At 38.0% G+C, this 14,818-nt stretch overlaps 1 protein-coding gene across 3 annotated transcripts in view; it reads right to left on the bottom strand.

Moving 5' to 3' along the window:
• VTI1A (vesicle transport through interaction with t-SNAREs 1A) overlaps positions 1 to 14,818 on the bottom strand; it is a 351,162-nt gene that overhangs the window by 137,684 nt on the left and 198,660 nt on the right. For 2 of the 3 annotated variants that reach the window (XM_027588319.2, XM_027588339.2), the window contains exons 6-7: positions 3,757 to 3,827; positions 3,014 to 3,075 (exon numbers count right to left, since the gene is read on the bottom strand). In XM_027588319.2, coding sequence (XP_027444120.1) covers positions 3,014 to 3,075; positions 3,757 to 3,827 — 133 coding nt within the window. Of the gene's footprint in view, positions 1 to 3,002; positions 3,076 to 3,756; positions 3,828 to 14,818 lie in introns of all 3 variants that reach the window. The other variant, XM_027588330.2, reaches the window with a different exon arrangement.

Raw genomic sequence — 14,818 nt, 5'->3', positions numbered from 1 at the left:
CAAAATGGTTTCATTTGAGGATTCCCCAAGGCTTTGTACATAGGCATTAAATAATTACTGAGGAAGTGAATAAGTAGAAAAAAGGAAGTAAGGAAAGAAGGAAGAAGGAAGGGAGGGAGAAAAAAGGGAAATATATATATTTTTTAATCTCATGTGATGGTAATAAAAAAGTAAAAAGCATGAATGGTGGTGGCCGCCACTTACTCATTTTTATTTCCCTATCTGCTTTTGGTCAGTCTCAGATAATCAGGTGGGTTTATATACAGACTATGGCACTGATAGAACAATAGTTTCACCTGTCTTCACAAAAGACTAATCGAAACAAATAAAATGACCCAAATGAGGGGCCACAGCACGACATTTCCATTCAATATACAAAATTAAAAATGATCTAAGCTTAAAAAAATAAAAATAATCAGCAATCTTTCCTTTAAATAAACTAAGCCCATGGTTTAGTACAGTGTAGAATATTCCCAGTCATACAGAATCTACCATATGGAAACAAAGAACTTTAGGTTGTATGGAGGTAAACACCTATACTGTACAAAGAGGACATTAATTTCTTTTATACATTTGTGAAGGTGACAAATGGGCATGTGGTTTGATATTATACCTTTACTTAAATCAGAAGCAACTGTTGACACACGATGTAGCTATGCAGTTTTTGGAAAGAGAATGTGATCTCTCTTTCTGAAAGAAAGTCTCCCCAGTGCTGGATGGGAATGCCATGTGAATGGGAGAGACGTAACAGAGGAAGCAAAATCAGCGCATTCAGTAAAGACTTTGGTACATAAAAGCTGGCTCCGTTTCTCTAGAGACTGGTTTTCCAGGGAACAATAAAAACAATGAAGTGAAGAAGATGATAAAATATTTTTGCCTTTTCCCAAGTCCAAAATAAATTGTATATCATATGGCATAGTAATTAGAAACTAAACAAAACCACCACCTGCATTTGGTTCCCCAGAGACTCAGTTAGGTTACAGCATTGATTAAGAATATCTGGATACCTTGGCTGATACCATGATCCCAGTTGAGCCTTATAAAAAACACAATAACCAATATGCCCGGGGTGGGGGGGGGAGCGCTAAGTGTTTCCTTTGCTCACCATAGCAAGGTGATGCCCACCTGGGGATTTTTATTTCTGTTCATGCCCTAGACAGATCCCAAAAGGAGATGAGTCAGTGATTGACTGAGCTTGCCTACAAAGAGGATCCCAAGTAGATTTCCGTGGAGTAACTTCCCTCTATAGGCTTATGAAATAGGCGCGTTAGTCTAATTGCCCTACAGAAAGCCCAGTCAAAGGTTGCAGAAGTGTTTGTGCTTCGCCCTCTCTAAATGACTTGCAAATTTATTCAAACACAATATGAGGAGATGCTTTATTTGTTGAAATAACTGTCTGCAGTGTCCTGCACAAAAAGGGTGAGGTACATCAAGCAGAAACATGGACAGAAATACATTGGTTTAGAAACTCATAAATCCTTATTTGAATCTGCCAACCTGAAAGCCACATAGAGCCCTAATAAACTATTTTTCCTAAATGCTACATCTGATTAAGCCATACCATTAAATGACAGCTGAACTTTAACATTAATATGATATCATTTAAATAACCACATGATTTTTTTTTTACACTAAAAATGATGAATGATTTTTGGACAGCTCAATTGACATAAAGCAGGAGGACTCTTTAATGAGATTTGACAAAATGGAGACATATGCAGAATATTCGTTACAGCTCACATCGCAGGGGCCCTCCCAGGGAAGCAAAAGAAGACTTTTTTCCTTTTTTTTCTTTTTTATTGTCTATAGGCACTGAAGCATTCCTTTCAATTGCCACTTCTCTGTGGATTTTGAGTTTTTCTAGGTCATTTACATATTGCTCTTAAGCAGAGAATCTGGTGGCTTATGGTTTTGAATCGGGACTGTGCCTGCAGGAAAAGCAGGGATGTGGGGAATTAGGTCACCGTTGGTTGGAAGTGTCCCGGAAACTTCAGGCTCGCTACTGATCAGCCTGATGGAGACCAACCAACTATACCTTTGATTGGTGCTCGTGCCATCCATCGCGAACACAGCAAACACACTTCTAGCAAATTATTATATACAGATACGTGATCAGAGACTTTCCTTACTCTAAAATAGTGTCTCTACAGTATCAATGCCAAAGGATTTCTCCTTTAAAATTCCAATGCAGCTATTCTAGAGGCGATTCTCACCATTCCTCGTTCACATTTCCAGCTACCGTCCCAAACTGAAGGTTATGCTAAATGATAATCTAATTTGGTAGATTCTGAATCTAAGAAAATGCCATGCTGAATATACCTATGTAAAAAAAATGGCTCTGATTTTCAGAACAATGAAAACATTTCTCACCTCCCTCTGAAAAATACAGAATACAGAATACTAACCACTCATTCATTGATTTTCACACTCTCCCCAATATCTTCCATCAGTCAAAGGTTAGGGACAGACATAAAACATTAACATTTGTTTGCTCACACATGTGAATTCAGATTATTGAGATATTCTCTAAATTTTAAAAAGCATCTTTAAATATATGTAAAATCGAAATATTTCCCCCAAACAGCATCTCTGAAAGAAATGAAAACAAGGCAACAGAGAGAGAACACAGCTAATACCGAGTATGCTCCTGATACCGGCAGGCCCGCATTCCTTCTATAAGAAGGAGGCTATCGAAACAGAAAATAAAATCAGTCTGCTCCTGCCATGGGGACTTCCTCGGGCTATGAAAAAATACTTCATGTCTAACCCTAATTTTTTCCATAGCTTGAGGTAACCCCCCTAGCTCAAACCTTCTCTCTAATCTAAGTTACTCAGTACGTGTCCCTGTCCAAACAAGACTTAATATCAGTGCTTTGTCATTTCAAAGGGGTCTTGACACAGGGTACTAAGAGCAGAGGCTCACATGCCTGGAAAATGCCCCGTTGCAATTAGATGAAAAACATCGTTTCAAAAAAGGAAGAGAGACGAAGATAGGTCCCTACCTTGCTCTTACCTTCGCAACATCCCCGTCAGAACCCTGGAGCTTTTCCCCAAGTTAGCATCTGTTTCCCGAAGCTAGGAGGAGAAAAGGAGCATTAAAACAAAACAAAACAAAACTTCATGCAATTGGATCGTTTTGAAAGAGCACTGGCAAGCAGTAATCTTTTTCATGGATGAAAATCCAATTAGTAGTAGATAATTAAATACACTAAAATACATCTCGATACCTATACAATCCCTGAAAAATTTAGATTTAGAAAATTACATGTAATACATAATCCCAGGAGCATTAAACTGGACACTTGAACTGGCTATAAAAGCAAATATCTCGCAGACTGACAAAGGTGAATACACATCTCATAATTAAAATCCAATTCTGAACGTGTGAAGTCCTAGAAATATGAAAGGAAAGGAAATAAACTGAGGGAGGAGGAGACATCATTATCTTTACAGCTTTCACTCTGAAAGACTTGACATACTCCCAAATCTCCCTCATGACCTACTGTTAGAGAGCTAAATAAAATATCTACCTGGGGCCAGTCCGGGATGGGGAAAGGAAGAGTCAGCTTATTCTCTCTCTATTCCACACTCTTTTTTTCTTCTCCCCTTACCCGACATCCCTCATATACCCTTGCCATTTTTATACACACTTATATTTATGTCATTGCTACTGTCTACACATGTGCTAAAGGCCTTTTGTTTTATGTCTTCTCATTTACTGAATTTATGAAAAAAAATTGTATCACTTCTACTTACTCGTTCACGTGCACGCTGTATTTTTTCTCTGTCATGACTGAGGTTTTCCAACATCTCCTGGCCAATTTGCTCTGTGGGAAAGGAAATCTGAGTGAGGAAAGGCGACTTTCGGTGTAAGTACAACCTCCGGAAGTACCACAGTGGCAGTGGGTACAGAGTTCACATTCAATGAGTGTACATTATATATCGGACACCTGTTTCATATACTTGGAAAATATGTAAGAAGTATTTAATACATTTAGCTATGTATCTTAGGTATGATTAGGTGGGATTTACAATTCAATCTATAGAACGTGACCAACAAGGCAGTGATGATGGAGAGGTGACAGGACTTGCCCAAGGCCACCTCGGCCAATTTGTTACCCGCCCAGATGGAGAGCCGGGTCCAGCGGCCTTCCTATTATCTTATCATCCTGCAATCTAGTCTCTGGTTTTGCGGGTTACAACTAACGCTAATGAGTCTACTCTTCCTCCCCCACTTTATTATTGCACTGCTTTGCGTATGCAAGCGGAACTCCAGTTAGAGCAATTTTGATTTTAATGTATTCGTCCCACATACACAGTCCTTGTACTCTCAACCACTGTAGCTTATTGCTAGTGGAACTCTCTCTGGGCTTGGAGCAAGGGCTCCTTTAGTGTGTTCTCAGCTGCCATGGGTATTTGAGTCAGGATGAGGGGCACTTCACACATGGTTGAGGAGAGCTCAAGCTGCAGGCAGAACTTCCATTTATACAGGAATAGGCAGGTGAGAACATTCATTAAAAAGCACACTGCTGAGTTCCGACGAGGTTTTCTTCTGCCGTGATCATCCCATTTGGTTGGCACTGGCTGGCTCTCCTCCTTTTATGAGAATGTAGGTATGTCCTAACCTGACAAATATGCAGCTGCCTTGAATAATTTTTTTTTTCGGACTCACTCTCCATCACCTGGGAGGTACCTTATTCTATAAGAGAAGGATGACAAATCTGACTCACCTGTAATGCTGGCAACGTATCTAACTACCACATACACACATTTCTTTCTTTTCTTTTTTTTTTTTCTTTTGTATCGTTCGTCTCTTTACCCACAACTTACACCAACAGTTATCTTTGGCTTATAAATGTATTGAAACACTCAACCAGCATCTATTACAATGACAGCAAATAATTTCATAAAGTCATTAGGAAATCACCATGGTAGTTATTTGGCTCAAGTATGTACACTAACAAACTTTTTAGAGGGACATCCTAATAACTGTCGGGCAGTGGTTAGGCCACATTGAGAGCTTAGGTTGGGAACTCACATTGCGTGAGCCTAATCCCCAGTGCCGATGCTTACTGGCTGTGTGACCTTGCATATGTTACCTAACTTCATCGTGCCTTAGTTCTTCACCTCTAAAATAGAAAGAAGATCATTCTGTGTCAAGGGGCTGGAGCAAAGGTTAAATAATTCAGTTAGAATACTTAACATAGTGACTGGCCTATTGCAATAAGAAGCATTTATTGAATGATGATGATCAATATAAAGAACCAAAGGACTGTTATGACCTGGGCCCTCTCCCATCCTAGGTCAGCTACAACCCACTGGAACTGGGTATCACGAAAATAAAATATCTGTGCTACCTTCCTCACAAAATTGTGGTTATAGTCAAATGAACCTTAGGAAAAATGTTTTGAAAGCTATAGGAATATCATACAAATGCATGTAATTGCATAATACATGGGAACCAATGCACTCAGTGAAATATCGTAGAGTTCCTACTCTGTGCTCAGTGTAGATGCTGGGGACATGGCCAGTAAAGAAGATCAAGCCCTTGTACTTATGAACTTTTGTGCTAATAGTGAAGATTTGGCAGCCAAAGGGCAAATGCTACATTAAAGTTTGTCTTTCATGGCACAATAGAAAAAGGACTGTCTATTCCTTTCATGATAAAAAATCCAATAAAAAACGCTTAAACGCAAAAGCATCAATGTATTTTTGATACCTATACAAACTCTGAAAATTTTTTCCAGTAGAGTACCTTCCTACTATAGTATCTCATTTCAGACAGATGTTAGCTTCTTTTTAATTCTATTCAATATATCCTTAAGGTACTTTGGATAAGATATGTGGCTCCCAGTAGAGGCACCATAAATGTAGAAGATGATACCAATAATGAAGAAGGAAAAAGCAACTAGAGTTGAATTTTTCTTTTTTGCAGATGAACTATAATATTCAATTTTGTCATCCTATTAAGTATCACACTGACTTCCTTTAAGCACCATAATTAAGCAATCTTAATTCATTTTAACTCAAAATCTCGAATATCTAGAGACACCATCAATAATCTATTTCAGAAAAATACTACTTATATAATATTTTCTATCAAGATTAATGGCATTCTAATAAATAATTTTAAACAAATAGGAAATAGGTTATCATCACTGTGCCTGTCACCAGCATAATGTTTCCAGTAAGTGCTCGTGGAAGGAAGCAATGAGAGATGGAAATAGAGTACATGAAAGGAGTATGTGAGGTGCATGAGAGGTCTGTGTCTATTCTTGCTCTCAAAGCATATCAAGTGGGGCACTGGAGAAGTCAACATTGGAATGCAGCTAACAGATCCACAATTCTATCAGGTTTGCTAGGGGAAAAACTATTCTGAATGGATCCATAGTCTGCTACTGAAGGAGTCAATAGAACAAGCAGTAAAGAGCTCAGGCCTTTCCAGGAGTTGTTAAATCACTCCCTCAATCTCCTGGGAAATATCTCAGCATCCGAAGTCCTAACCCATCTGGCAAGAGAAGCGATATTGGGAAGAGTGCACATGTCTTGGTCTTAATACACAGATGCCATCCATTTGTTGGAAACAGAATTCTTTCTTTCATTTCTTACTTGCTACCTTCATTTTTAATGCCCCAGTAAAGCAAAGTCTGGGCCAAGCATATTAGAAATGCTTACACCTATAGAACGAAAGGAGAAATTCATCAAACAAAGTTTGGTATGGTTTTTTTCCTTATGTGTTCCCCTACTCCAATCAAAACAAAACAAAATTGGAAAGGATTATTTTTTAAAACAGACTCTCCTTGGGCAGACTAGTATTAGACATTTAGGGATCATCTTATTAAAAAACTTAGTAACACTGTTAGGTTTACTTTTCTTGAATAATTTCACTGAAGGTGTAAGCACTCACCAAACTCCAATAGAGAAAGAACACAAGCTCGTAGGCCTAAACCAGTGTGGATATGATATTCCCAGTTTAGAGTTTTCAGATCTTTAAACTTTCACAGTGCCTTTAGAATGGGAAATAGTCATGCTGCCTCCACTGAAATAACTTGAGAAATCATAAATTTTATAAATTACTGCACTTGTTGACTGTGAGGATCTTCTTGAGAGTAAGAAACAATGGGAAGCATAGAAGAAAATCAAAACCGATGCTGTATCCTGGAATTCTACATGTCAGTATGAGCATGACAAATGAATTCCTGGAAAGAAAAGTTCCTTCCTGCTCTTCTTCTTTCCTTCCCACAGGGGTCCTGGGAATTATCCTGGGAGTATGGCATTCAAACTCATTAAGTGAGTTTTTGTTTTCACAATATCCAGAATGAATCATATCCTTGGTCTATGGCCCCTTTTGGGGGGGGGGGGTTACAAACGGCAGAATGCATTTTGCTAACATTTCCTCTCCTTTTCAGTATATTTGGGGTGGGGTTGGGAGAGACACACCAGGCACTCTACACTTTCCTGCCTCATCAAGGAAGAGAGAAGCAGGAAGCTGCAAATCTAGCAAGACACTTCCTGAAGGACTGGCCTGGCATCACAAAAGATAAGACTTAGCTTGAGGACCCTGTGCTACAGAAAGCATCATTGCCCTTCATTCAAAATAATAATGTCACCTGAACCATCATAAGACTGACATGAATGAATTTTAACTAATAATTATTGGACTTGTATTTTGGAGATGAGCAGATTAAAATATTCTTCATATGAAGGGAGAACTGACTGAGGCTCACATCATGTTAAAACATAAACATGACTGAAAGGGAAGGAGCCTCAAATATAATTAATCAGAAAATGTTCCCTTGATAAATTCAAAATATTAAAAAAAATCTTAGCCATTATACTATAAATAGTGCACTCACCAGAAAAAAATTATTTTTCATCACATGTCCATTTAACTCTCTTGTTGCAAACTTTAAGGATGTGATTGCCAGCAAATTATTTTAAAAAGTGAAGACATCCAGTTGAGCCTTCTTTAAAGAACTAAGATAAGGTAAGGTTATTTTCTGGCACTCAAAATTTCATTAGCAATTTTAGTAACAGGTAAAAGGTATTCATAATTATCCAGCTATTGTGGTGCAGATACGGACTTGACTGAAATGCAGGACTGCATAGAAATACCATAAAAGAGCTATTTTTTGAAGAATGTGCTTTCATATGTATGCTGCAGAACACCAAAAAACACAAAACATATTTCCTAATAACGTGGAGTACTGAATTTTGGACCTGACTTTGGAACTTCTGACCACCAAACTAATAAAAGTACTGCTTTGGGAAAGCAAAGGAAGTCACATATAGCCTTCCCAGGAGGGAACAGCTCATGGAGTGCTTGGGTCAGCCATTCTTTGGCATTTAGCACACCTTCTTAGACACTGACTCTGCTATCATGCCCTGAGTGGGGTAGTTTACCCTCAGTATTGATGTTACTCAGACATGAAGAGTCTTTTGAATTCCCGATGCCTGGAAAAGTAAGGGAATGGAAAAGACAGTTCTTTCACCATCTTTCATTATTTGACAATTCAAGACACGTGAGGAACTTCTGTTTCCAGTTAGGATGTAGAAAGATGTAAATGAGTCTCATAGAAACAAGAAAAACCCAGACACAATAATTACCATTGTTGTGTGGGGAAGTCCAGTATATGCAAGGAAGCTCTGATAGATTCTAGAGAGAAACAAGCACCTTATATGTGAGCAAAGAGCTATGGCAATATTCATAGCTAGGGTGAGTGCCTGAATTAAGCACAGGATTGCCATAGAGAAACTTCTCAGGGATGAAGAGAAATCATTCAGACACCGTATTCCTACATATTCTTGTGGTGTTTGTATTCTGAGACACTGCCAGGAGTTAAGCCCAAGTATGAACCAAAAATATCGAAAACTGCAGACCCACTCCCAGATCAAATACTGACAAGATTAAAAAAAAAAAAAAAGCAGCCTAGACACAGGTTGGGGGGTGCACTCATCTCAGATAAATCCAATCTAATTAGAGATTCAGCTTAACACCAACTCAACTTAATTTTGGAAAGACTCTGATTGGTCCATTGATCAAATATAAGATAAAATGCTTTCAGAGAAAAATAAATTTAGACTCTACTGTCCCTTTTCATACTATGTCCAGAATACTATACATATTTCAAGGCATGCAAGAAAAGGAGGGGAAAGAGAATAATAAAGTAAAAACACAGCCTATGTAAGTAGACCAACAGATGGGCTTATTTATTAGAGTTAGCAGATAAAGATTTTAAAACAAATATCGTAATGGTGTTAAAGAATTTCTTGGAAAAGGTAAGCATAATAGGTGAAGAGATGGGTTTTTTAGGAAACAAATGGAAACTCTAAAAAGGAACTAAATGAAATTTGAGAATAAAAACAAAAAAAACAGCATCTGAAACCAATTCACTGGGTGGACCAAATAGAGTATCATTTTACTCTACAAGAAAGAGTCCTTGAACTTAAGACAGGTTAATAGAAATTATCCAAACTAAAGGAGGAAACGAAGTTTGAAAAAAAATAAAAATAAAAAAGAACAGAGCATCAATAATCTGTGAGATAATAACAAGTGGTTTTACACACATACAATTAGATTCCCAGAAAAAGAGATTCCCAGAGACAAACAATAGAAGAAATATTTGAAGAAATAACAGCCAAAACTTTTCAAACTTTATTTTAAAAAAGTCAATCCACAGATCAAAGTAGTTCAACAAGCTCTGAGCAAGATAAATACAAAGACAACCACACCTGGTCACATCATAGTCAAATTTCTAAAAACTAAAAATAAATAAAAAATCTTAAAAGCAGCCAGAGGGGGAAAAACAACATGTAGCAATGATAAGAATGAGGGTTGAATTTTCATCAGAAAACGATGCAAGAAGACACTGGAGCCACATCCCAAAGTGCTGGGGGGAAAAGAAGTCATCCTACCCTTCTGTATTCAGTGAGAACATCCTTTAAAAGTAAGGTTAAATAAAGATAATTTTAGATAATTTACAGCTGGTAGAATCGTCCAGAAGAACTGAGCTACAAGAAGTGTTAAAGGAAATTCTTCAGGCTGAAGGGAAATGACAGTAGATGGAAATCTGGATCTACAGAACTCCAAATAAAGTAAAAATAACAACATATGTAGATTTAAATATATGAAAACCAGAGCACAAAGGATGGAGAATAAATAGGAGTATACTGCTGACTGGTTTTTAAGTTATATGTGAAGTAGCCTATTTCTTTAAAGTAGACTGATAAGTTAGGGATGAAAATTATAATCCCTAAGTTTCTCTGTCCAATATGGTACCCACTAGCCACATGGAGCTATTTAAATATTAAAATTAAATTTACAATTCAGTTCCTTTCCAGCACTAGTCACATTTCAAGTGCTCAGTAACTACACTGGATTAATGGTTATTATAATGGATAAGACGGAAATACCATCTCTAGAAGGGTGTCCCAATTCCCCCATCTTTAAGACCCACTTAAAAGAAAATAAAGAAGTAGCCATTTGAGCTTTACTTTAGTAAAGCATTTCCCTTCTTTGGGCCTCAGTTTCCTTAAATGTAAAAATGACAGCCTTAGACTGGATCTTCAGTGCCCCTTGTGGCTCTAAAATATTAGAACTCAATGATCTATAAAATCCTAATACCTCTTTTTCTCTATAAAGCATGCCAAAAAAAAAAAACAAAAACAAAAAACAACAACAAAACTAGAGCACAAGGGCCAAATCAGGCCCAAAGATGTATTCCCATCCCCAGGGCACCCCCAACCCTGGCAATATTCCCAAAAAAGAAAAGAAAACAAGAAACAATTCAAACTTGAATGCTTTTAAGCAAGTCATACACTCTCCAGATTGCCCATGTCTGTAACAGTGGACTGCTTCATACAGTAGCCTGTTGGGCCTCTGAGGACATTCGAATTTACTACGTAGTATAAAATATTTACAAGCACTTGGATGATGACACTATTACAGAAAATTATACATTCATATAAACTGAAGGTAAGCTTATGCATTCTTAACAGACATACAGCAAAAGAGTGTGCATGGCCCAAGTTTTTAGCAATTACGATTTAATATTACCTCCTTAGCAGGTGAGTATGTCTTCTATTTTGCTTTAAGATGATCAAATCTATCATGAAGCAATTAAAAAAATCATCAGCACTACTTTCATCAAAGTCATAGGAGTGGAACCTCCCCTCAGTTACCTGGTTTGCTGCAGATAATTAACAAACACTATTCCCAGAGCCCTCAGACATTAGTCAATGAATTGCTGTACCACCAATAATGATGCTTTGGAATTGAGCAGGTACTATGTAAACTGAACTCGCTAAACAAAAGGAGCCATGTTAATTACAGCTCCATTCAAAAATGAGGATGAATCTGTTCTATTCTGTGAAACAAGACCAGAGCAGTGGGAAGGACATCCCTTTCTCACAATTCAATAAAGAATGTAAAAGCCAGGAGATGAAGCAGCAGAAAACCTGAATGGGTAAAATTGTCAAAACACATTCCAAAGTCTCACTTGTGGAATTTGCTAAACATGGATTTACTTAGCAGACAACAGACACCTGTTCAGCATCATCCAGATCTCTAGGTTGAATGAATGACTCAAAGAAAACCCAAAAAGTGTTGTAAACTATGACAAGTGACTGGAAAGTAATTAGAAAGCCTTTTTAGAAATCAGTATGGGCAGAGTTAATCACTATCTACACCCTTTGTGAACTACACCCGCTTCTATCACGGAATGTATAACATTCTAATTATCCACTTATTCAGAAGTCACTATTGGGCACCCCCGCAGAATTTGTGTGGCCAGCAAACATGTCTTGTTTTCATGGAACACTTCTGAACTGGTTAGCGACAAAACATTTTTTCAAACAGACTTCACATAAAAAGCTGGCCTTCTAATTTCTTTTGAAATGTGGAATTCATGGCAACCCTGAGTCCCCACTCCCACATGGTAAACAGGCTGGGACTGAGATACAGCTGTCCCGTGTATAAGAGCCCCATACCATGGGCTTTGCCACCTCCCCATCTGACCTTTCACTCATTTATGTTCCTGCTTTGCTGCTGTGGAATCTGAGTTTGTGACTCCTTGCTTATATGTCTCCCTTCCGCATTAGATTATAACCTTCTCTAAAGATGAGGTCATTTCTTATTCCTCTTAGTCTGTCCACCATTTTCAGAGGCAATGCCTGACATACATGCAGGTGCACAGAACATTTTTGTTGATGGGAGCCACTGAGCTTGAAACTACAGTTGCTTTCTATAAATTTATAGTCATAGATATACAGATTTTTAGAAGAAATATAAGCCTTAAAAGTAACTGCACAGAACCCCAATGTTTATAGCAGCAATGTCCACAATAGCCAAACTGTGGAAAGAGCCAAGATGTCCGTCGACAGATGAATGGATAAAGAAGATGTGGTATACATACACAATGGAATATTATGCAGCCATAAAAAGAAATGAGATCTTGCCATTTGCAACGACGTGGATGGAACTGGAGGGTGTTATGCTGAGTGAAATAAGTCAATCAGAGAAAGACATGTATCATATGACCTCACTGATATGAGGAATTCTTAATCTCAGGAAACAAACTGAGGGTTGCTGGAGTGGTGGGGGGTGGGAGGGATGGGGTGGCTGGGTGATAGACATTGGGGAGGGTATGTGCTATGGTGAGCGCTGTGAATTGTGCAAGACTGTTGGATCACAGATCTGTACTTCTGAAACAAATAATGCAACATATGTTAAGAAAAAAGAAAAAGAAGAAGATAGCAGGAGGGGAAGAATGAAGGGGAGTAAGTCGGACAGGGAGACGAACCATGAGAGACGATGGACTCTGAAAAACAAACTGAGGGTTCTAGAGGGGAGGGGGGTGGGGGGATGGGTTAGCCTGGTGATGGGTATTAAAGAGGGCACATTCTGCGTGGAGCACTGGGTGTTATGCACAAACAATGAATCATGGAACACTACATCAAAAACTAATGATGTAATGTATGGTGATTAACATAACAATAAAAAATAAAAAAAAAGTAACTGCACAGATGAACAAATGAGGGTACAGGGATTTGGGGGTGAAGGTCATTCAGGTCACATTGCTAACTGCCAATAGAGTTGCAACCATGACCCAAGCCTCCCGAGTCCTTATGCACTGATCCTTGTGGCAATAAATAAATAAATAAATAGTATTTAAAATGTCCAGTCCAAAATGCATTACAGTGTTGGTGATAAGGAACAGTAATGCTGTGGTACACTTTTAAGATGTCAGTGTCCCTGGGTGATGTATGGAATTGTTGAATCACTACACTGTACACCTGAAACTAATATAACACTGTATGTTAACTATCCTGAAATTAAAAAAAAAAAAAGTAAAAAATAAAATAAAATGTCAGTCCCAAGAAAGCCCTTTCCAATAGCTTGGGCAAGAGTGGGACAGGAGACAGTCTCTACATTTCTCGAACATCATTTCCATACAAGAACCACAGCACTCTACAGACAAATGTGCTGTGATTTCATGGTCTGACTGAAATAACTTTCTGTTCTTTATAAATTATACAAACAGCAAAAAGGTATTATAATTATCCAAACCTTTTGGCTTCAGTATATTCCTGTTCTTTTAAAAAATAAGGGGCCAATTCTCATATAGAATTGTGAAATGTCCATCCCACTGACCCATTTCTCTTCTCTGTTCACTTTGGCAAGTGAATTTGTTATTCTTTTTTTAAAAAAATATATATTTGAGAGAGAGAGAGAGAGAGAGAACACAAGCAGGGGGGAGGGGCAAAGGGAGAAGGAGACAAGCAGACTTTCCACTAAGTGGGGAGCCCAACGTGGGGCTCGACCCTAGGACCCTGAGATCATGACCTGAGCTGAAACCAAGAATCAGACACTTAACCAACTGAGCCACCCAGGTGCCCCTGAATTTTTTTATTCTTAAGAAATGAATCTCGGAGGTGGAAAATTTAATATATTTAAATTGCTCATTCTTGCTGTGAAAAGCAGGTAATTGGGAGATGACATTCCAACCTCTCTCCTCTGCACACCCCAACACCCACACAAGTACACATTTATGGAATAAAACATATTGGCTTCAGACCTATGTTCAGAGCATAACAGGAGAACACTTCACTCACTGTTTTGGAATGGAATCTGGAGCAGATAAAATCGCAGAATCGTCATATGTGAATGAAAGATGATACTAGAATTTTTGGCCCTGCCATTCCTTTTCTTGATATATTTTTTTTCTGGTCTTAGTTTTATCCTTAATTTGAACTGAAGCTAGAAGGGAAAAATGGCCTGAAGGATGGAATCATTTCTTTCCTTTTGATTCAGGTATGTGGCAATAGATGTATGTCAATATATAAATATATGAGTAATAGACACACATAGCTTGTGATCTTCAGATTAAATACTAAAAATTACTTATGTCACATCAATTTGAAATATGAACTGGCTTCTCTCACTTAGCTTAATGATTCTAAGGTTCATTCATATTGTGGCAGATATCATTCATTTTCATGGCTGAAAAAATATTCCATTGTACAGATAAACCATTAGGTTTACCCAGTCATCCACTGATGGATATTTTGGTTGTTTGTACCTTTCTACCTTCTACTACTTTGTGAATAGTGCTGCTATGAATATTCATGTACAAGCATTTCTACGACTACCTGTTCTGGGTATATGCCAATGAGAGGAATTGCTGGACCATATGGTAATTCTGTATTTAAACTTTTGAGGAACCACAAAACTATTTTCCACGGTGGCTATACCATTTCATACTCACATTAGCAATGTATGAGGGCTCCAATTTCTCCTTGGCCACACTTACTATTTTCC

The sequence above is a fragment of the Zalophus californianus genome, chromosome 15 (genome assembly GCF_009762305.2).
Source record: "Zalophus californianus isolate mZalCal1 chromosome 15, mZalCal1.pri.v2, whole genome shotgun sequence".
Taxonomy (NCBI): Eukaryota; Metazoa; Chordata; class Mammalia; order Carnivora; family Otariidae; genus Zalophus; species Zalophus californianus.
Note: the sequence above shows the minus strand (reverse complement) of the source record. Positions and strands in the feature narration are given on the sequence as shown.